This window comes from Petromyzon marinus, unplaced genomic scaffold (assembly GCF_048934315.1).
Source record: "Petromyzon marinus isolate PM22_M1 ecotype Great Lakes invasive population unplaced genomic scaffold, UKy_Petmar_22M1.pri1.0 PM_G_Scaffold_42, whole genome shotgun sequence".
In the NCBI taxonomy this organism is placed as follows: domain Eukaryota; kingdom Metazoa; phylum Chordata; class Hyperoartia; order Petromyzontiformes; family Petromyzontidae; genus Petromyzon; species Petromyzon marinus.
This window is the reverse complement of record NW_027422994.1, coordinates 1,507,683-1,530,890: the sequence shown is the minus strand read 5'-3', so window position 1 is coordinate 1,530,890 and position 23,208 is coordinate 1,507,683. Positions and strand designations below refer to the sequence as shown.

General features: G+C 40.4%; 1 protein-coding gene across 2 annotated transcripts; it reads right to left on the bottom strand.

Moving 5' to 3' along the window:
• Positions 1-136: 136 nt before the first annotated feature.
• On the bottom strand, positions 137-14,468 carry LOC142917109 (dead end protein homolog 1-like). 2 transcript variants are annotated; one of them, XM_076061805.1, is made up of 2 exons: positions 14,220-14,468; positions 137-1,756 (listed from the first exon to the last, which is right to left on the bottom strand). In XM_076061805.1, the coding sequence occupies exon 2, from the start codon at positions 1,604-1,606 to the stop codon at positions 320-322; it is 1,287 nt and encodes a 428-aa protein (XP_075917920.1). In that variant the 5' UTR covers positions 1,607-1,756; positions 14,220-14,468; the 3' UTR covers positions 137-319. The 2 variants fall into 2 exon arrangements, with proteins under 2 accessions (XP_075917920.1, XP_075917919.1); XM_076061804.1 differs by lacking the exon at positions 14,220-14,468 and adding an exon at positions 13,929-14,189.
• Between the last annotated feature and the right edge of the window lie 8,740 nt (positions 14,469-23,208).

Sequence of the window (23,208 nt, the reverse complement as noted above, 5' to 3'; positions counted from 1 at the left end):
CTGCTGACATCACAGGGTGACACCTGCTGACATGACAGGGTGACACCTGCTGACATGACAGGGTGACACCTGCTGACATCACAGGGTGACACCTGCTGACATCACAGGGTGACACCTGCTGACATGACAGGGTGACACCTGCTGACATGACAGGGTGACACCTGCTGGCCTGGCAAGGGCTTCAAAGGTACGGCCACAGAGGTAACAACCAATCAGGGAAGGAGGCGCATCTGGGGCAAAGGCAACAGGTGGGGCTAGCCGAGTTACTCCGGTAACCTGCTCGAAAGGTTCCACGAGAGGGCGTGGCCGGAGGCGGGGCCTAGCCACGCCTCTGGCCACGCCCTCTCGTGTAACCTGCTCCAAGGTTCCACGAGAGGGCGTGGCCGGAGGCGGGGCCTAGCCACGCCTCTGGCCATGCCCTCTCGTGTAACCTGCTCCAAGGTTCCACGAGAGGGCGTGGCCAGAGGCGGGGCCTAGCCACGCCTCTGGCCACGCCCTCTCGTGTAACCTGCTCAAAGGTTCCACGAGAGGGCGTGGCCGGAGGCGGGGGATTCGCATTGCTGAGGATGTTGTAGGCGAGCTGACACGCCACCTCCCGTGCTCCCTCGTCGCTGGAGCTCAGAAATGCGGGGAAGATGCCGGCGCCTTCTCCCTTCCCGAGAATCGACACCTTATAGAGGAGGCCCGCGGGCATCCCGGGCCCCGAGTAAGCGTGCAGCTCGAATATTGGGTAGCTGATGCCGGCGGTCCGGCACAGCATCCGCAGCCGCCCCGCCCACGACAGCACGGCCGCCTCCGGCACCGCCTCGAGAGCCACGGGCATGGGCCGCAGGTGGCGAGGTACCCACCACAGGCACGTGCGTGCCCCCCAGCCCTCAAACAGGCTGTGTGCGGCTTTGCCGGTGCCCGTGCACTCCGGCTGCCGCAGGTCTGGCACCGCCGCCTCCATCTCCTCGTCTTCCGTTGCCGCGGCCGCAGCCACCGTGTCCCACTCCGGGATGGCCCAGCCCACCTTGATGGTCCGGCCCCATGGCCGGAAGTTGATTCGAAGGAGCTTCTTCCTGGCCATGGCGGCCGCGCGATGGCTCCCGTACTCGATGAACGCGTAGCCTCGGTTGAGGGTTTTGTCCCGGCGACAGACGCTCATCTTGACGTCCACCACGCCCTCTGTGGCACCGCTCATCGCCATCATCACCTCCGCTCGCTTCTTGTCCTCTGGCAGCCCCCCAATGAAGAGGCGGCGATTGTCCACGCTGAAGCAGACTCCAATGCGGCGTCCGGGACGGATCTCGAATTTGTCGAGTTTCTTGACGGCATCCGTGGCTTGGGCGAGCGTCACGTAGGTAGCGAACGCATAGCCGCGGGTCTCTCCGCTATGCTCCATCATGAGGCGGAGCTGGTAGAGCTTCCCCACCGTCTCCAGCACGGGCACCAGCTCGTCCTCGTAGAGGTCGCGCGGGATCCTCACCAGAAACACCTCGCAGCCACGGGCGGGAGGGGGCCCCTGCCAGTCGGGCGGCGGTCCGAACTTCCTCTGTCCGTTCTCCTGGACGATGTTGTACCCCGTGCTCAACATGAGGTCCAGCAAGACCTTCATACAGGCCATGCCGAGCACCGGTGGTTTGGCTACTACGGTGGTGCTGGGGCAGCGGCGGAGCCCTTGACACTCCGCGCGGTCGCCTCGTGAAGACAAAGCCACGGGGGGAATCAACTCCTGAAGAGCCAAATCCCCGGCAGGAACTCGCTCGGCCCAAACCTACAGGCCAGCAGTGAAGAGAGAAAGAGAGAGAAAATGGAGACAGATGGAGAAAGAGAGACGCGTTTGTTCGGTCCATGGGCCTAAATGTGACATTAGCGTAGCCTGTGCAGTATGAATACAGCGCTTTTGTCAATCCACTGCTGGATGAAGCCCTCCCCCACATTGCGCAGAGGAAACAAGAAACACAAACTCACACGGTTCCCGGCATGCGTTTGTTTGTCCTCGGAAATGTTCACCGAGCGATGATTTTGTGTTTCGAGCAGCGCTCACGAGGCGGCGTTTGACTTCGCGCGGTGAACTTCGCCCGTGATGACGTCACTGGGTACGACAGGAGAGGTCGGCGCTGACTTTTAGCGCCGTTTTTTTCTCCCCATCCAATAGTCCATGAGACGCTTCAAAATGAGACCGTTTTGCCGGTATCAAAGTATGACAAAATAAGAATAGATTTGATCCTTTTTTGGCAATAAAACGGGTGTTTACATGTTCAAACACCAAACAGAAACCTTTTTCAATGAATCTTAAGATCTGTTTTATTGCCAGAAAGGATACAACCTATTCTTATTTTTTCATAGCCCATGAGATGTCTCCTTTGTCGGTACCACATGAGGTGGCCTAAATTGAGCAGTTTCAATTTCTCTACGTGGCCAGTGATAAACAAATGCAATGAGTGAGACTATCAAGTAATTTACTTTCATTTTCCATCCAAATAAATGGGTACGACTTAAGTTTTGCTACCTTAGGTGGTACCGAGTTCTGCTCTGGACCATGAGTGGGCCGTTTAATCAATGTTGGCCAGTTTTCAACATTGTTAGGTCCCTAATAGCAACAGAGCTGTTGTGCTACAATTGTGTTCATATTGGATCATCTTTACAACAGAACAGACATGCAGACAGAGCTAATGCTTAATGCTTTCAACCCTCATTGTTGAAATGTGAGTTTACTTGCAAATGGATTCACAGTTCTAGATTTAAAGCTTTCGTGACTGCTAGGATCCATAATCTTTGGTTCTATTGGGTAAAGTCACGTAGCTAAAAAAATAAAATAACAAAAATCACGACGTTTCGGCCACAACACAAGCGGCCTTCATCAGGTGAAGGGACGAGACTGTCTGGAGGACAGCGCTGGAGTGAAAAAAGCCACGCTCAGATCACGACCTTTAAGCTGTGTGAGAAGAAACAAAGCGCCTTGACAAAGGAATCTGCATATAATTTAGCATTGAAATGGCTCATTGAAATAGCTAAGTTAAAGTATACACATCCGCTGAGACACCCCTTGACAAAGGAATTAGCATAGAATTTAGCATTGAAATAGATGAGTGATTAGCTTGTAACTGGTCACAGAAATAGCTATGTTAAAGTCAGAGCAAATACATTCACCGAGGCACCTAGTACAAATCAAACAGGAGAATTTAGCGAAACACAACCACGCTCAGACCGCGGGCCTTTAAACTGTGTGCGAGCAAACAAGGTGTCCTGACAAAGAAATTAGCATAAAAAATAGCATTTGATTGGCCGATTTCAGAAAAGAGGTGGTGTACGTGCCGGTGGACTTGCCGTTTGGCGCGGGGGGGGGGGGGAGTTTACCTATTGATGGTGTGAAAAGGGAATTTATAAGAGCTGCGAAAGTTTGGGGTACCACTACTTGAAAAATATACTGTACCATTGAAATTAGTTTAATGTTTAGTTCGATTTAGAACATCTTTCCAATGGTTGCTTAATTTGAAACCATCTTCTCGGTTGAAATTGTGTCTGTTTTTGTAGATCTGAATTGCATCGTGAACAAATCTCTGATAAAAACCCATGGGTTTGCAAAGAACCTTGGTATCGGAGAAAATTATATCGTGATCACCCACAGCGTTGTAACAGTGATCAGCCACGGCAGAAGAATTCGTTTTTCCGTATTTCAAATCTGATTTGTGCTCGGGAATTCGGTCAGAAACATGTCGCTTTGTCTCCCCGATATAGCAATCACCGCAGGTACAACTCAATTTGTAAACCCCGGGGTACTGTAAGTCAGGAATGACATCCTTCATTTTGTGTACTGTATTGAACCGGACCTGGATCTTGTGTTTGTTTAGAATTTTGGAAATCTTTTTAGTAACGCCTGCTATATATGGTAGTGTGATGGTTTTGACCAGAGTATCAAGTGGTTGTTTCTGTATGGAGGGAGAAACAGCTTGGCGGATGGTACGGTCAGAGTAACCATTCCTTTTGAGGGCCAGGTGTACATGTTTTAATTCACTGGTCAGGTGGTGTTGGTCCGAAATGCAATGAGGCCTATGGTATAAAGTTTTGATGAGAGAATTATTTTGGGCTGGGTGGTGGTGGGAATCAGGTTTCAAGTAGGAATCTGTGTGGGTGGGTTTCCTGTAGACAGAATGCCCCAATGAGCCATCAGGTCTCCTCTCAAACAGAACATCACTCAGCTATTTCAATGCTAAATTCTATGCTAATTCCTTTGTCAAGGGGTGCCTCTGCAGATGTGTATACTTTAACTTAGCTATTTCAATGAGCCATTTCAATGCTAAATTATATGCTAATTCCTTTATCAAGGCGCGTGGTCTTTTTCTTCTCACACAGCTTAAAGGTCGTGATCTAAGCGTGGCTTCTTCCACTCCAGCGCTGTCCTCCAGACAGTCTCGTCCCTTCACCTGATGAAGGCTGCTTGTGTTGTGGCCGAAACGTCGTGATTTTTTGTTATTTTATTTTCACCTACGTGACTTTACCCAAAAGAACCAAAGAGTATAGATACTGGAGCTATATTCACTTCTTACATCTAGATTGAAAACTTAACTTGGTTATAAGTGCTCTGTGTGTGTGTTAGTTAGTTAGTTGTTATCATCCTTGCCCCAACCCGCACTTCCGGTTAACATGGTTGGCTACGTATTGTGCGAAAGAAGTTCGCCCATACACACAAAACAAATACGACTGCGTTCACAAGTACACAGTGACGGGAAACAATAAAGTAATAAAATATATAATGTTTTATATATTTGTATGATTTTATTGTTTCCCTTTAACGTGACTTTACGGAGAGAGCTAATAATATGAATTACTGCTCACGAAAGCTTTAAATAAAAAAAAAGTACACAGTGCTTCTTCCATTTGCTGGAAGATTAGCAGGACAGGATTTCTGGGCTATTTGACCAATGTTAATATGTAACTCAGTATTGGTAAACAATGTTAATATATAACTCAGTATTGGTAAACAATGTTAATAGATAACTCAGTAGTGGTAAACAATGTTAATATATAACTCAGTATTGGTAAACAATGTTAATATATAACTCAGTATTGGTAAACAATGTTAATATATAACTCAGTATTGGTAAACAATGATAATATATAACTCAGTATTGGTAAACAATGTTAATAAATAACTCAGTATTGGTAAACGATGATAATATATAACTCAGTATTGGTAAACAATGTTAATAGATAACTCAGAATTGGTAAACAATGTTAATATATAACTCAGTATTGGTAAACAATGTTAATATATAACTCAGTATTGGTAAACAATGTTAATATATAACTCAGTATTGGTAAACAATGTTAATATATAACTCAGTATTGGTAAACAATGTTAATATATAACTCAGTATTGGTAAACAATCAATGTTAATAGATAACTCAGTATTGGTAAACAATCTTAATAGATAACTCAGTATTGGTAAACAATGTTAATATATAACTTAGTATTGGTAAACAATGTTAATAGATAACTCAGTATTGGTAAACAATGTTAATATATAACTCAGTATTGGTAAACCATGTTAATAGATAACTCAGTATTGGTAAACAATGTTAATATATAACTCAGTATTGGTAAACAATGTTAATATATATCTCAGTATTGGTAAAAAATGTTAATAGATAACTCAGTATTGGTAAACAATGTTAATAGATAACTCAGTAGTGGTAAACAATGTTAATATATAACTCAGTATTGGTAAACAATGTTAATATATAACTCAGTATTGGTAAACAATGTTAATAGATAACTCAGTATTGGTAAACAATGTTAATAGATAACTCAGTAGTGGTAAACAATGTTAATATATAACTCAGTATTGGTAAACAATGTTAATATATAACTTCGTATTGGTAAACAATGTTAAAAGATAACTCAGTATTGGTAAACAATGTTAATAGATAAATCAGTATTTGTAAACAATGTTATATATAACTCAGTATTGGTAATCAATGTTATACATAACTCAGTATTGGTAAACAATGTTAATAAATAACTCAGTATTGGTAAACGATGTTAATATATAACTCAGTATTGGTAAACAATGTTAATAGATAACTCAGTATTGGTAAACAATGTTAATATATAACTCAGTATTGGTAAACAATGTTAATATATAACTCAGTATTGGTAAACAATGTTAATATATAACTCAGTATTGGTAAACAATGTTAATAGATAACTCAGTATTGGTAAACAATGTTAATAGATAACTCAGTAGTGGTAAACAATGTTAATATATAACTCAGTATTGGTAAACAATGTTAATATATAACTTAGTATTGGTAAACAATGTTAATAGATAACTCAGTATTGGTAAACAATGTTAATAGATAACTCAGTATTGGTAAACAATGTTAATATATAACTCAGCATTGGTAAACAATGTTAATAGATAACTCAGTATTGGTAAACAATGTTAATAGATAACTCAGTATTGGTAAACAATGTTAATAGATAACTCAGTATTGGTAAACAATGTTAATATATAACTCAGTATTGGTAAACAATGTTAATATATAACTCAGAATTGGTAAACAATGTTAATATATAACTCAGCATTGGTAAACAATGTTAATATATAACTCAGTAGTGGTAAACAATGTTAATATATAACTCAGTATTGGTAAACAATGTTAATATATAACTCAGTATTGGTAAACAATGTTAATATATAACTCAGTATTGGTAAACAATGTTAATAGATAACTCAGTATTGGTAAACAATGTTAATAGATAACTCAGTAGTGGTAAACAATGTTAATATATAACTCAGTATTGGTAAACAATGTTAATATATAACTTCGTATTGGTAAACAATGTTAAAAGATAACTCAGTATTGGTAAACAATGTTAATAGATAAATCAGTATTTGTAAACAATGTTATATATAACTCAGTATTGGTAATCAATGTTATACATAACTCAGTATTGGTAAACAATGTTAATAAATAACTCAGTATTGGTAAACAATGTTAATATATAACTCAGCATTGGTAAACAATGTTAATAAATAACTCAGCATTGGTAAAACAATGTTAATAGATAACTCAGTATTGGTAAACAATGTTAATATATAACTCAGTATTGGTAAACAATGTTAATATATAACTCAGTATTGGTAAACCATGTTAATAGATAACTCAGTATTGGTAAACAATGTTAATATATAACTCAGTATTGGTAAACAATGGTAATATATAACTCAGTATTGGTAAAAAATGTTAATAGATAACTCAGTATTGGTAAACAATGTTAATAGATAACTCAGTAGTGGTAAACAATGTTAATAGATAACTCAGTATTGGTAAACAATGTTAATAGATAACTCAGTATTGGTAAACAATGTTAATAGATAACTCAGTAGTGGTAAACAATGTTAATATATAACTCAGTATTGGTAAACAATGTTAATATATAACTTCGTATTGGTAAACAATGTTAAAAGATAACTCAGTATTGGTAAACAATGTTAATAGATAAATCAGATTTTGTAAAGAATGTTATATATAACTCAGTATTGGTAATCAATGTTATACATAACTCAGTATTGGTAAACAATGTTAATATATAACTCAGTATTGGTAAACAATGTTAATATATAACTCAGTATTGGTAAACAATGTTAATAGATAACTCAGTATTGGTAAACAATGTTAATAGATAACTCAGTAGTGGTAAACAATGTTAATATATAACTCAGTATTGGTAAACAATGTTAATATATAACTTCGTATTGGTAAACAATGTTAAAAGATAACTCAGTATTGGTAAACAATGTTAATAGATAAATCAGTATTTGTAAACAATGTTAATAGATAACTCAGTATTGGTAAACAATGTTAATATATAACTCAGTATTGGTAAACAATGTTAATAGATAATTCAGTATTGGTAAACAATGTTAATAGATAACTCAGTATTGGTAAACAATGTTAATAGATAACTCAGTATTGGTAAACAATGTTAATATATAACTCAGTATTGGTAAACAATGTTAATATATAACTCAGTATTGGTAAACAATGTTAATATATATCTCAGTATTGGTAAAAAATTTTAATAGATAACTCAGTATTGGTAAACAATGTTAATAGATAACTCAGTAGTGGTAAACAATGTTAATATATAACTCAGTATTGGTAAACAATGTTAATATATAACTCAGTATTGGTAAACAATGTTAATATATAACTCAGTATTGGTAAACAATGTTAATAGATAACTCAGTATTGGTAAACAATGTTAATAGATAACTCAGTAGTGGTAAACAATGTTAATATATAACTCAGTATTGGTAAACAATGTTAATATATAACTTCGTATTGGTAAACAATGTTAAAAGATAACTCAGTATTGGTAAACAATGTTAATAGATAACTCAGTATTGGTAAACAATGTTAATAGATAACTCAGTATTGGTAAACAATGTTAATATATAACTCAGCATTGGTAAACAATGTTAATAGATAACTCAGTATTGGTAAACAATGTTAATAGATAACTCAGTATTGGTAAACAATGTTAATAGATAACTCAGTATTGGTAAACAATGTTAATATATAACTCAGTATTGGTAAACAATGTTAATATATAACTCAGCATTGGTAAACAATGTTAATATATAACTCAGCATTGGTAAACAATGTTAATATATAACTCAGTAGTGGTAAACAATGTTAATATATAACTCAGTATTGGTAAACAATGTTAATATATAACTCAGTATTGGTAAACAATGTTAATATATAACTCAGTATTGGTAAACAATGTTAATAGATAACTCAGTATTGGTAAACAATGTTAATAGATAACTCAGTAGTGGTAAACAATGTTATACATAACTCAGTATTGGTAAACAATGTTAATATATAACTTCGTATTGGTAAACAATGTTAAAAGATAACTCAGTATTGGTAAACAATGTTAATAGATAAATCAGTATTTGTAAACAATGTTATATATAACTCAGTATTGGTAATCAATGTTATACATAACTCAGTATTGGTAAACAATGTTAATAAATAACTCAGTATTGGTAAACAATGTTAATATATAACTCAGCATTGGTAAACAATGTTAATATATAACTCAGCATTGGTAAAACAATGTTAATAGATAACTCAGTATTGGTAAACAATGTTAATATATAACTCAGTATTGGTAAACAATGTTAATATATAACTCAGTATTGGTAAACCATGTTAATAGATAACTCAGTATTGGTAAACAATGTTAATATATAACTCAGTATTGGTAAACAATGGTAATATATAACTCAGTATTGGTAAAAAATGTTAATAGATAACTCAGTATTGGTAAACAATGTTAATAGATAACTCAGTAGTGGTAAACAATGTTAATAGATAACTCAGTATTGGTAAACAATGTTAATAGATAACTCAGTATTGGTAAACAATGTTAATAGATAACTCAGTAGTGGTAAACAATGTTAATATATAACTCAGTATTGGTAAACAATGTTAATATATAACTTCGTATTGGTAAACAATGTTAAAAGATAACTCAGTATTGGTAAACAATGTTAATAGATAAATCAGTATTTGTAAACAATGTTATATATAACTCAGTATTGGTAATCAATGTTATACATAACTCAGTATTGGTAAACAATGTTAATAAATAACTCAGTATTGGTAAACGATGTTAATATATAACTTAGTATTGGTAAACAATGTTAATAGATAACTCAGTATTGGTAAACAATGTTAATATATAACTCAGTATTGGTAAACAATGTTAATATATAACTCAGTATTGGTAAACAATGTTAATATATAACTCAGTATTGGTAAACAATGTTAATAGATAACTCAGTATTGGTAAACAATGTTAATAGATAACTCAGTAGTGGTAAACAATGTTAATATATAACTCAGTATTGGTAAACAATGTTAATATATAACTTAGTATTGGTAAACAATGTTAATAGATAACTCAGTATTGGTAAACAATGTTAATAGATAACTCAGTATTGGTAAACAATGTTAATATATAACTCAGCATTGGTAAACAATGTTAATAGATAACTCAGTATTGGTAAACAATGTTAATAGATAACTCAGTATTGGTAAACAATGTTAATAGATAACTCAGTATTGGTAAACAATGTTAATATATAACTCAGTATTGGTAAACAATGTTAATATATAACTCAGCATTGGTAAACAATGTTAATATATAACTCAGCATTGGTAAACAATGTTAATATATAACTAAGCATTGGTAAACAATGTTAATATATAACTCAGTATTGGTAAACAATGTTAATAGATAACTCAGTATTGGTAAACAATGTTAATAGATAACTCAGTATTGGTAAACAATGTTAATATATAACTCAGTATTGGTAAAGAATGTTAATATATAACTCAGCATTGGTAAACAATGTTAATACATAACTCAGCATTGGTAAACAATGTTAATATATAACTCAGTATTGGTAAACAATGTTAATAGATAATTCAGTATTGGTAAACAATGTTAATATATAACTCAGTATTGGTAAACAATGTTAATATATAACTCAGTATTGGTAAACAATGTTAATATATAACTCAGTATTGGTAAACAATGTTAATATATAACTCAGTATTGGTTAATAATGTTAATAGATAACTCAGTATTGGTAAACAATGTTAATAGATAACTCAGTATTGGTAAACAATGTTAATAGATAACTCAGTATTGGTAAACAATGTTAATATATAACTCAGTATTGGTAAAGAATGTTAATATATAACTCAGCATTGGTAAACAATGTTAATACATAACTCAGCATTGGTAAACAATGTTAATATATAACTCAGTATTGGTAAACAATGTTAATAGATAATTCAGTATTGGTAAACAATGTTAATATATAACTCAGTATTGGTAAACAATGTTAATATATAACTCAGTATTGGTAAACAATGTTAATATATAACTCAGTATTGGTAAACAATGTTAATATATAACTCAGTATTGGTAAATAATGTTAATATTTAACTCAGTATTGGTAAACAATGATAATATATAACTCAGTATTGGTAAACAATGTTAATAGATAACTCAGTATTGGTAAACAATGTTAATATATGACTCAGTATTGGTAAACAATGTTAATATATAACTCAGCATTGGTAAACAATGTTAATATATAACTCAGCATTGGTAAACAATGTTAATAGATAACTCAGTATTGGTAAACAATGTTAATAGATAACTCAGTATTGGTAAACAATGTTAATATATAACTCAGTATTGGTGAACAACGTTAATGTATACCTCAGTATTGGTAAACAATGATAATATATAACTCAGTATTGGTAAACAATGTTAATATATAACTCAGCATTGGTAAACAATGTTAATATATAACTCAGTATTGGTAAACAAGTAGCCCAGTTCTGTATTATTCTCGTGGCCACAGTATGACATTGAGACGCCTGGTCTACACACACACATATATAATCTGCTATTTTTATTCCCCGTTAACTCCACACGTGAACTATTTCTCCACCTTAATGAATGATTTGCAACTCTGCTGTATAAACGGATCTCCACGTGTTGTAGGTGGAGGAGGGTCAGTGGGCTAGGAGCCAGGATTTTGACTTTGGGGGGGGGGGGGGTTGCTGACTTCAATATTCTGAGACATCTCAGTGTGTTGACGTTTTACAATGGGCCGCCACAAATGTATAAAACTAATTTTAATTGGATTTGAACGCGGAGTTTATTAATAGGTGACAGCACACGAGGTGACAACACACGTGGTGACATCACACGTGGTGGTGACATCACACGTGGTGGTGACAGCACACGTGGTGGTGACACCACACGTGGTGGTGACATCACACGTGGTGGTGACATCACACGTGGTGGTGACATCACACGTGGTGGTGACATCACACGTGGTGGTGACATCACACGAGGTGGTGACAACACACGTGGTGGTGACAACACACGTGGTGGTGACATCACACGTGGTGGTGACAACACACGTGGTGGTGACAACACACGTGGTGGTGACAACACACGTGGTGACATCACACGTGGTGGTGACAACACACGTGGTGGTGACAACACACGTGGTGGTGACAACACACGTGGTGGTGACAACACACGTGGTGACATCACACGTGGTGGTGACAACACAAGTGGTGGTGACAACACACGTGGTGGTGACAACACACGTGGTGGTGACATCACACGTGGTGGTGACATCACACGTGGTGGTGACAACACACGTGGTGGTGACATCACACGTGGTGGTGACATCACACGAGGTGGTGACAGCACACGAGATGATGACAACACACGTGGTGGTGACATCACACGAGGTGGTGACAACACACGTGGTGGTGACATCACACGTGGTGGTGACATCACACGAGGTGGTGACAACACACGTGGTGGTGACAACACACGTGGTGGTGACATCACACGTGGTGGTGACATCACACGAGGTGACATCACACGAGGTGGTGACAACACACGTGGTGGTGACAACACACGTGGTGGTGACAACACACGTGGTGGTGACAACACACGTGGTGGTGACATCACACGTGGTGGTGACAACACACGTGGTGGTGACAACACACGTGGTGGTGACATCACACGTGGTGGTGACATCACACGTGGTGGTGACATCACACGTGGTGGTGACATCACACGAGGTGGTGACAACACACGTGGTGGTGACAACACACGTGGTGGTGACATCACACGTGGTGGTGACATCACACGAGGTGGTGACATCACACGAGGTGGTGACATCACACGAGGTGGTGACATCACACGTGGTGGTGACAACACACGTGGTGGTGACAACACACGTGGTGGTGACAACACACGTGGTGGTGACAACACACGTGGTGGTGACAACACACGTGGTGGTGACAACACACGTGGTGACATCACACGTGGTGGTGACAACACACGTGGTGGTGACAACACACGTGGTGGTGACAACACACGTGGTGGTGACAACACACGTGGTGGTGACATCACACGTGGTGGTGACATCACACGTGGTGGTGACAACACACGTGGTGGTGACATCACACGTGGTGGTGACATCACACGAGGTGGTGACAGCACACGAGATGATGACAACACACGTGGTGGTGACATCACACGAGGTGGTGACAACACACGTGGTGGTGACATCACACGTGGTGGTGACATCACACGAGGTGGTGACAACACACGTGGTGGTGACAACACACGTGGTGGTGACATCACACGTGGTGGTGACATCACACGAGGTGACAACACACGTGGTGGTGACAACACACGTGGTGGTGACAACACACGTGGTGGTGACAACACACGTGGTGGTGACAACACACGTGGTGGTGACATCACACGTGGTGGTGACAACACACGTGGTGGTGACAACACACGTGGTGGTGACATCACACGTGGTGGTGACATCACACGTGGTGGTGACATCACACGAGGTGGTGACAACACACGTGGTGGTGACAACACACGTGGTGGTGACATCACACGTGGTGGTGACATCACACGAGGTGGTGACATCACACGAGGTGGTGACATCACACGAGGTGGTGACATCACACGTGGTGACAACACACGTGGTGGTGACAGCCTGCAGGAAGCACACGAGGTCCCCAACTTACGACGATCCCCGACTTACGACGATCCCCGACTTACGCTATTTCGATCTTACGATAAGACAAAATTGTTAAAATCTTTTAAATTTCGCGCGGCAGGCAAACGCAGCGGCGCGCGAGGTACGAATCTTGGCGAGTACAGTACAACATACGATACGTTACGTTCAATGCATGTTTAAAGTTGTTATAGCAATACAGTATTGTAATAAATACATACGGTATATAGTTTATACAGTACTACTGTAAATTATCTGTTTTTGCTAAATAATCACCATTCTGTAAGACTCCCGGCTAGGCTAAGGACGATATTTCCGAGTTCCGGTGTTGGTCGCTGTAACGCAACTCCGTCGTAAGTCGAGGACTACCCTGGAAACGCCTTACACACAATAACAACAACGTTTTATTATTAAACAACGCCTTATTATTTTAAAGTGCGCTAAAAGGTAAAGAAGAAGAAGTCGAGTGGACAACGGGAAGTGATCACAAGCTTTAAACGCGACGTAAACACAGAGAAGTGAAGATTAATAACAATAACAACAATAATTAAATAGTTTATAACTCACCTCCGTGAGAGAAGGACGTGGCGCCTGCTTCCCCGGCGAGGCGATTCCACACTTTAGGGACCGCGGCGTTTCATTGACCTAGCCAAAAAAAACATTAAATTAAATAATCCGTCCATACAAAAAAAATTGTAATTGCTTTAAAAGAGCCGCTTAATTGATTGATTACTTTATAAATTAATCTTCAACGTGCTACTTTTTTGTGTGTGCGTGTGATGCTGTCCGTAACTCGTTAACACGCACACGGAGCAGGCGCGCCTCAGACACGCGGCGCCTGCTCGTCGCGCGAGACGATTCCGCAGTTTAGGGACCGCGGCGTTTTTCCCACCTGCACAACAAAATTTAAGACGCCGTCCATAAATCTTATTTTTAATTGCTGGAAAGGAGGCAATAAATTGATTAATTAATGCCGATTTTAATACAGGATATGCATCGTCACCGCGTGCAACATGTGTGATTGATTGGACGACAGGAAGTAAACTACATTTTCAAGTTCGGTAAAAGCGTTGAAAAATTTAGAGGGGCAGAAATTACTCCATCGAGAACACAACATTTTAATTCAAACCCAGTAAACATGCAACGTCGAGCCAACGTTGGCATTTAGTTAACATAGGTGTACACACACAGTGTGATTAACATGGTGTACACACACACAGTGTGATTAACATAGGTGTACACACACAGTGTGATTAACATGGTGTACACACACAGTGTGATTAACATGGTGTACACACACAGTGTGATTAACATGGTGTACACACACAGTGTGATTAACAGAGGTGTACACACACAGTGTGATTAACATAGGTGTACACACACACAGTGTGATTAACATAGGTGTACACACACAGTGTGATTAACATAGGTGTACACACACAGTGTGATTGACATGGTGTACACACACAGTGTGATTAACATGGTGTACACACACAGTGTGGTTAACATGGTGTACACACACACAGTGTGATTAACATGGTGTACACACACAGTGTCATTAACATAGGTGTACATACACACAGTGTGTGATTAACATGGTGTTCACACACACACAGTGTGATTAACATGGTGTACACACACAGTGTGATTAACATGTACACACAGTGTGATTAACATGGTGTACACACACAGTGTGATTAACATGGTGTACACACACACAGTGTGATTAACATGGTGTACACACACAGTGTGGTTAACATAGGTGTACACACACAGTGTGATTAACATGGTGTACACACACAGTGTGATTAACATGGTGTACACACACACAGTGTGATTAACATAGGTGTACACACACAGTGTGATTAACATGGTGTACACACACACAGTGTAATTAACATAGGTGTACACACACAGTGTGATTAACATGGGGTGTACACACACACAGTGTGATTAACATAGGTGTACACACACACAGTGTGATTAACATGGGGTGTACACACACACAGTGTGATTAACATAGGTGTACACACACACAGTGTGATTAACATAGGTGTACACACACACAGCGTGGTTAACATAGGTGTACACAGACACACAGTGTTACTATTATGATGGGCTCATCTTGCCTTAGCAGTAGTGTGACATCAGACGCTGAGTTTGTATTGTATTTTTCTCAAGCAGCTTTGAATTAGCCCAGCTAATTGACCCCGCGGTGTGAAAGTGGTAACTCTACATGTGCGGCTTGTCAGAGGCAGTCTTCACTGCAGTGAGCATTGGTGATGATACCACACTGATGAGTCTGATCAATGACTAAATGGGCCTAGAGTTACCCATCTCTGTATTGGTGATGATACCACACTGATGAGTCTGATCAATGACTACATGGGCCTAGAGTTACCCATCTCTGTATTGGTTATGATACCACACTGATGAGTCTGATCAATCACTAAATGGGCCTAGAGTTACCCATCTCTGTATTGGTGATGATACCACACTGATGAGTCTGATCAATGACTAAATGGGCCTAGAGTTATCCATCTCTGTATTGGTGGTGATACCACACTCATGAGTCTGATTAATGACTACATGGGCCTAGAGTTATCCATCTCTGTATTGGTGGTGATACCACACTGATGAGTCTGATCAATGACTAAATGGGCCTAGAGTTACCCATCTCTGTATTGGTGATGATACCACACCGATGAGTCTGATCAATGACTACATGGACCTAGAGTTACCCATCTTTGTATTGGTGATGATACCACACTGATGGAGTCTGATCAATGACTACATGGGCCTAGAGTTACCCATCTCTGTATTGGTGATGATACCACACTGATGAGTCTGATCAATGACATGGGCCTAGAGTTACCCATCTCTGTTTAGTTTAACACATAGGCTTTCGCGACCAAAATTCAGAACATCTTGTGAATGTGATTAAAGATATTAAACTTACTCCGATGTGATTTCTCTGTTCACTAAGGTTCCAGTGGACGAATCGCTTAAATTACTTGATACACTAGTAAAGAATACCGGTTTACCAAAAGATATTCCGAAACTTGCTGGCCATTGTTTAAATAACACTTATTTCTTATGGAGAGGGGATTTCTTTAAACAAAAGGAAGGAGCAGCAATGGGTTCTCCTTTATCCCCTGCTATACCAAATTTGTACATGGAAAACTTTGAAATAAGAGCACTTGCCTCGAGCACATTGAAACCATCCTTTTGGTTTAGATATGTGGATGACACTGGTTGTCTGGCCACATGGTAAAGATACACTTAATGATTTTCTAAATCATCTCAATGCACAAAACCCGGCCATCCAGTTCACCATGGAAATGGAGGTGAATAACACACTCCCATTCCTAGATATTTTGCTTGGACATGGCCTAAACGGTAAAATAACACAGCGTTTACAGAAAGCAAACGCACACTGATACCTATCTGAATGCAGAATCACATCATCATCCAGCTCAGAAATCCTCTCTTATCAAGACGCTCATACATTGGGCTAAAACAGTGTCAGATGGTGAGAGTCTAGTGAGAGAGATTAAACACGTTAAAGACGCACTACGACAGAATGGCTACAATAATGCTCAAATTAACAGAGCACTGAATGCCAAATCACGATCGCAAAGCAATACTGCTGAAAGCGACCAGATTGTTAAAACAATAAAAATTCCATATATCTCAGGAGTAACTGACAAATTAGCCCGTGTTTTGCAAAAGCAAAACATTACAGTAAGATTTGGTACAGTACACAAAATTTAAAAACTAGTATCTTGTACTAAAGACGCATTACCTAAATTATCAACAGAAGGTGTATATCGGATTAATTGTTTATGTGGCAGCTGCTACATTGGACAGACGGGACGTAACATCAGCGTAAGACTAAAAGAACATCAGATAAATATTAAATTATCTCAAACACAACTGTCAGCAGTGGCAGAACATGCTTGTCAACAAGGACACTCAATTGATTTTGACAATGTTGCAGTGGTGTGTAAAACGAATTATTACTGGCAAAGACTAATTAGAGAATCCATTGAAATTGAGAGGAACAAGAATAACTTTAATCGCTCTGACAGCTACAGGCTTAGTGCGGCCTGGAAGCGTATTATTAAATAATACACATTACATTTTGATTTAAAGAATTACTAATCTACAACTCATTACTAATCATAACCATTGACTGATTATCAATCGATTATATAATTACAATACCCCCCCTCCGCCTCTAATCACTGCACCTGATATGAGTTAAGTGATGACGTCACCCTGCTGCTCTATATAAAACCGGGAGCAAGCGAGGGCTTTACCATTCTGGCGAATTGCCCGATGATTGCTGGATGTATTTACCAGCGAAACGTCGTACTCAAACTGTAAATGTGGATTCACTCTTCAACACACCGGTGGGCTAAAGTAGTGAACTATTTGTCTTTTTGTCAACGTGACACTTTTTTTGCTGATTGGCCATGTCGGGTGGTGGAGGGTTACGACACATTTATAAATAAACGCGATCTAACCTAAAAACCTTTATTATGAATTACCCATCTCTGTATTGGTGATACCACACTGATGAGTCTGATCAATGACTAAATGGGCCTAGAGTTACCCATCTCTGTATTGGTGATGATACCACACCGATGAGTCTGATCAATGACTACATGGACCTAGAGTTACCCATCTTTGTATTGGTGATGATACCACACTGATGAGTCTGATCAATGACTACATGGGCCTAGAGTTACCCATCTTTGTATTGGTGGTGATACCACACTGATGAGTCTGATCAATGACTAAATGGGCCTAGAGTTACCCATCTCTGTATTGGTGGTGATACCACACTGATGAGTCTGATCAATGACTAGATGGGCCTAGAGTTACCCATCTCTGTATTGGTGCTACCTGACAGCAGTCGGTCAGATTTGCTCTGATTTATTTTGACAGTGACCAAAGGTAAGAGAACCACAATGCACTGCTTAAGAAGAAACCGTTTATTTGCAAGTAAAACATGATTTTACAACCTGCGCTGTTATGATCGGATTTTTTCGTCAATTACAGGTTTAAATACTCTTTGTTGGTGATATTAAAGGAATTACCAACACTGGATCAGGGCCACAAATACGAATATCTTGCCATGACCGTTTGAGCAGGAAGACAGTTTTATCAGTAACATATTTTTTTCTAAATTAATAGTCTAAAACAATTAATGATTCCCTTGTCTCACATGCAAGAGATAATTCTGAATATAAATGCTGTCACCCAGTCACACACAGGATTAAATGTGCCCATTTAAAGTGTAAATAATTATCCACAATGAAATTACAGCAATACACCTGTCCGTAGCAGCATCTTTCACATGTTGATGCAGAAAACTTCGAAACCGACTTTGCCATCCCTATAATTACACGTAATTTCATTAATACACGTTCTTTCTGAGAGGTGCATAAGTGATAAGGTCGCAATATATAAAAACAAGTAGCAGACACAGTTCACACTGTTTAATGGAAGTGTCTGGGTGGCTTTGGGCTAACACTATGCCCCGAAACAGAGACATGAGATTGGTACAAATTCCACGCATGGTTATTTTTTATTTTAATGGCTAAACAGATGGCACATTATGTTCAGTGTATTTGGTAATGTTGTTCAGTGTAGCGCAGTGATAAAAGTGTCCAACCTATAACCAGATAGTCGCCAGTTCAATTCCCACACAAGAGGTAGATTCTGCAATTATTCCAGTTTAACACGGAAGCTTTCGCGACCAATTATTCCGCCGGGATTGACGCAGTAAGTGCCGCTTTGTGGAACGGCAACGATCGCTTCGCAGACATGTCCTTAAAAAATACCTTCATTGGCTGAGAAACTCCCGTGAAAATAAGCATCAACCAATGCTCACTTAGGCTTGATGACATTTTCTTACTATGTCTCTTTGGCCATTTGAATTCATGGCCAAACATAAAATGGCCAGAGTGGAGCCGGGCCCGAACAGCGTGGCTTTTAACTGCAGGCCGACCCACTATTTGTCGGCGTTCGGCTGGCCTCTTGACCAGCGGAAGTCGGTTTGCGATGTCGCGGGATTGTGTGCGGCACGACGCCTCATTAATTTAAATTTGCAATCGTCGCGAAGATTCTGTGACGCTTTCGTTGCCGGTAATCTACAGCTCACTCCAGCGCTGTCCTCCAGACAGTCTCGTCCCTTCACCTGATGAAGGCCGCTTGTGTTGTGGCCGAAACGTCGTGATTTTTGTTATTTTATTTTTTACCTACGTGACTTTACCCAATAGAACCAAAGAGTATGGATCTACAGCCTCCTTGAACACCCCCCACCCCCCCAGCTTGCCGACCAAAGCTCTGACGAGCTGAGCTTTGACCGACAACTCGCTCCGTGTTCTGCATTCCTGAAATCGGTGCCCTGCCGAAAACGCAACAGCAATCGCCGTACAGCCTGCCGATCTATCTGTTGTGCGGCTCGATGGCCAGGTTCCTGCTGACACGCGGCTTGCGCGGCCAAAACGTGGTCATCCCAAATGTTGCTGAACGGCGGCGGCAGCGGCGGCGACGACGACTCCATCTCCTGACCCACCTCCACAGGTGGCGTCTGCACCGACTTGGGCACCAGATGCTGCTCCTCCTGCTGCTGTTGTTGCTGCTGCTGCTGTGGCTGCTGCTGCTGTGGCTGCTGCTGTTGCTGCTGCTGTTGTTGTTGTTGCTGTGGCTGCTGCTGCAGCTACTGTGGCTGTTGCTGTGGCTGCTGCTGTGGCTGCTGCTGCTCCTCCTGCTGCTATTGCTCCTGCTGCTGTTGTTGTTGTGGCTGCTGCTGCTGCTGTGGTTTCTGCTGCTGCTGCAGTTGCTGCTGCTGCATCATTTGTTGCTGTTGTTGCTGCTGCTGTGGCTGCTGCTGTGGCTGCTGCTGTTGCTGCTGTTGCTGCTGTTGCTGCTGCTGCTGTTGTTGCTGCTGTTGCTGCTGCTGTTGCTGCTGCTGTTGCTGCTGCTGCTGTGGCTGCTGCTGTTGTTGTGGCTGCTGCTGCTGCTGTGGCTGCTGCTGTTGCTGCTGCTGCTGTAGTGGCTGTGGCTGCTGCTGCTGCTGCTGTAGAGTTGACTGGTGAAGAGGCACACGTGGTATGGCTGAGGCTGAGTGGGAGGGCTGCTCAGAGTGGACAGCAGGATTTTCCTGAAGCTCCATGACCTGCTTCCTGTTGAAGTTGTATTTACTGAAGAGTTCGAACACAGGGGGAGGACGTAGAGTTAGAACAGACACACAGGTCCATGTTAGGTTCAAGCCCATCTTGACACACACAGGTCCATGCCTATGTGTCTCATCATGTTAGGTTCAAGCCCATCTTGACACACACAGGTCCATGCCTGTGGGTCTAATCATGTTAGCTTCAAGCCCATCTTGACACACACAGGTCCATGCCTGTGGGTCTAATCATGTTAGGTTCAAGCCCATCTTGACACACACAGGTCCATGCCTGTGTGTCTAATCATGTTAGGTTCAAGCCCATCTTGACACACACAGGTCCATGCCTGTGGGTCTAATCATGTTAGGTTCAAGCCCATCTTGACACACACAGGTCCATGCCTGTGTGTCTAATCATGTTAGGTTCAAGCCCATCTTGACACACACAGGTCCATGCATGTGGGTCTAATAATGTTAGGTTCACGCCCATCTTGTGATCATTGAACCCAATATCACACCGTGCCCTTGACAGCAATAAAATAATTTAACATCAATAAAAACATCTAAGATGTACTGCAGTAATTAACACCACTGCATAGTACTGTCGTTTGTAGTAGTTTGTCCTCAATATAACATAAGTGGAAACAACCCTGGGGCAAAATCTGAAAACCATACTCTCCAATCTCTAAAAATTAAGAGTGTGCAACTTAATGTTGTTATGTTTAAATAACGGTTGCTAAGCACAGGCCCAAAATACTAAGAAGCCAGCAACAGCACCAGAGGAATGTCTAATCGTTTAGCGTTCATCTGCTTATTTAATTCAGCAAGGTGATGAGAAACCTCAACCATAAGGGCCCATCTACCAATGAGTCACAAGGCACCATGGGTAATGCTGGAGCGCCTCACCGAGTCTCAGGGCATCCGTGATGGACTAGGACGTGAAATTCGCACGCACAGGAATCCACATATCAGCTTCATTTAGTCGTCATGGATATTGTTTAAAATATTTGCCATCTTATTCTTAGTTTTTTCGGTAAAGTCACGTTGAAGAGAAACAACAAAATATATATAAAACAATAAAAATTCTCACGACGTTTCGACCATAACTCAAACGGTCATCATCAGGTGTGTCGGTTTGCATAAATTTATTTTGGAAACGGCATATTTATTTATTTATATATATAAATAACGTTTGCGTCACGCGCAACGATTGGCTGTTTGCCAGGACTAGTCCATCTATTTTTTGAAAAGAGGAGGGGGGAGACGTCTGCACGGGTAAATGCAATGACCATCATATTAAATTTCGATTTAAAGCTTTCGTGACTGCAAGGATTCATCTTCTTTGGTTCTTTCGGTAAAGTCACCACGTAGAATGAGAATAAAATAATACATTGATAAAATAACACAATAATATTCTCATTATTGTGTTATTTATTTCATCAAGTGATTATTTTATTCTCATTCTACGTGACTTTACCGAAAGAACCAAAGAAGACGATCATATTCTTTTGGGTCTTTCGGTAAAGCCACGTAGATTGAAAAATTAACAAAAAATATCACGATGTTTCGATCGCAACGCAAGCAAATCGTCACGGGGTGATTGTTTTACGGAGAGACTGAGCCCCACCATAGGAAGGGAGAATTTCCTGCACCACTCCACGTTCATTCGTCAGGTCTGCTGTGGTAATGTTATTCTGCAGCTTTTGCCTTCCTGTTATCTAGTAAGAAGACACGCTTCTATATTCAAATTCGGGCTGTACATTCAAATTGTTTACAGAATAATTAGTTGGCATGAAACAGAGATGATGTGTTCATACTCTTTGGGTCTTTGACGTTTCGATCGCAACACAAGCAATCACCTGAGGACAACTGCTTGTGTTGCCATCGAAACGTCGTGATTTTTTAAAATTATTTTTCCATCTACGTGACTTTACCGACAGACCCACAGAGTAAGATTGTAAAGTAACAAGACGAAACAATTGGTTTCTTGAATCAAATCGTGACCTTGAATCATGACAATGCACGGAACGGTTCTGGGGTGAAACATTGCATGCTGAATTAATAGGGGCATGCAGCTACCTCCGTCTGCTGCAATTCCTCCTTGGACAGACTTAGCCCTTGCTTGGTCATCACCTCCAGCCGGTTCACCCAGTCCAGTCGCGGCACCTGCTCATCCATCTCCTCGAACTTGGCTGCGCAGGGTGTCAGGGACACGCATGCCGACGGTGAGCAAGCGACCAAGCGTACGAGCGAGAAATGAGCGAGTGATCGGGTGATCGGGTGGGTGGGTGGGCATGTGAGCGATTGACCGACCTGCTATAATGAGGTAGCAGATTGAGCAGGTGTAGAGGCAGAGGACGGTGATGTCGT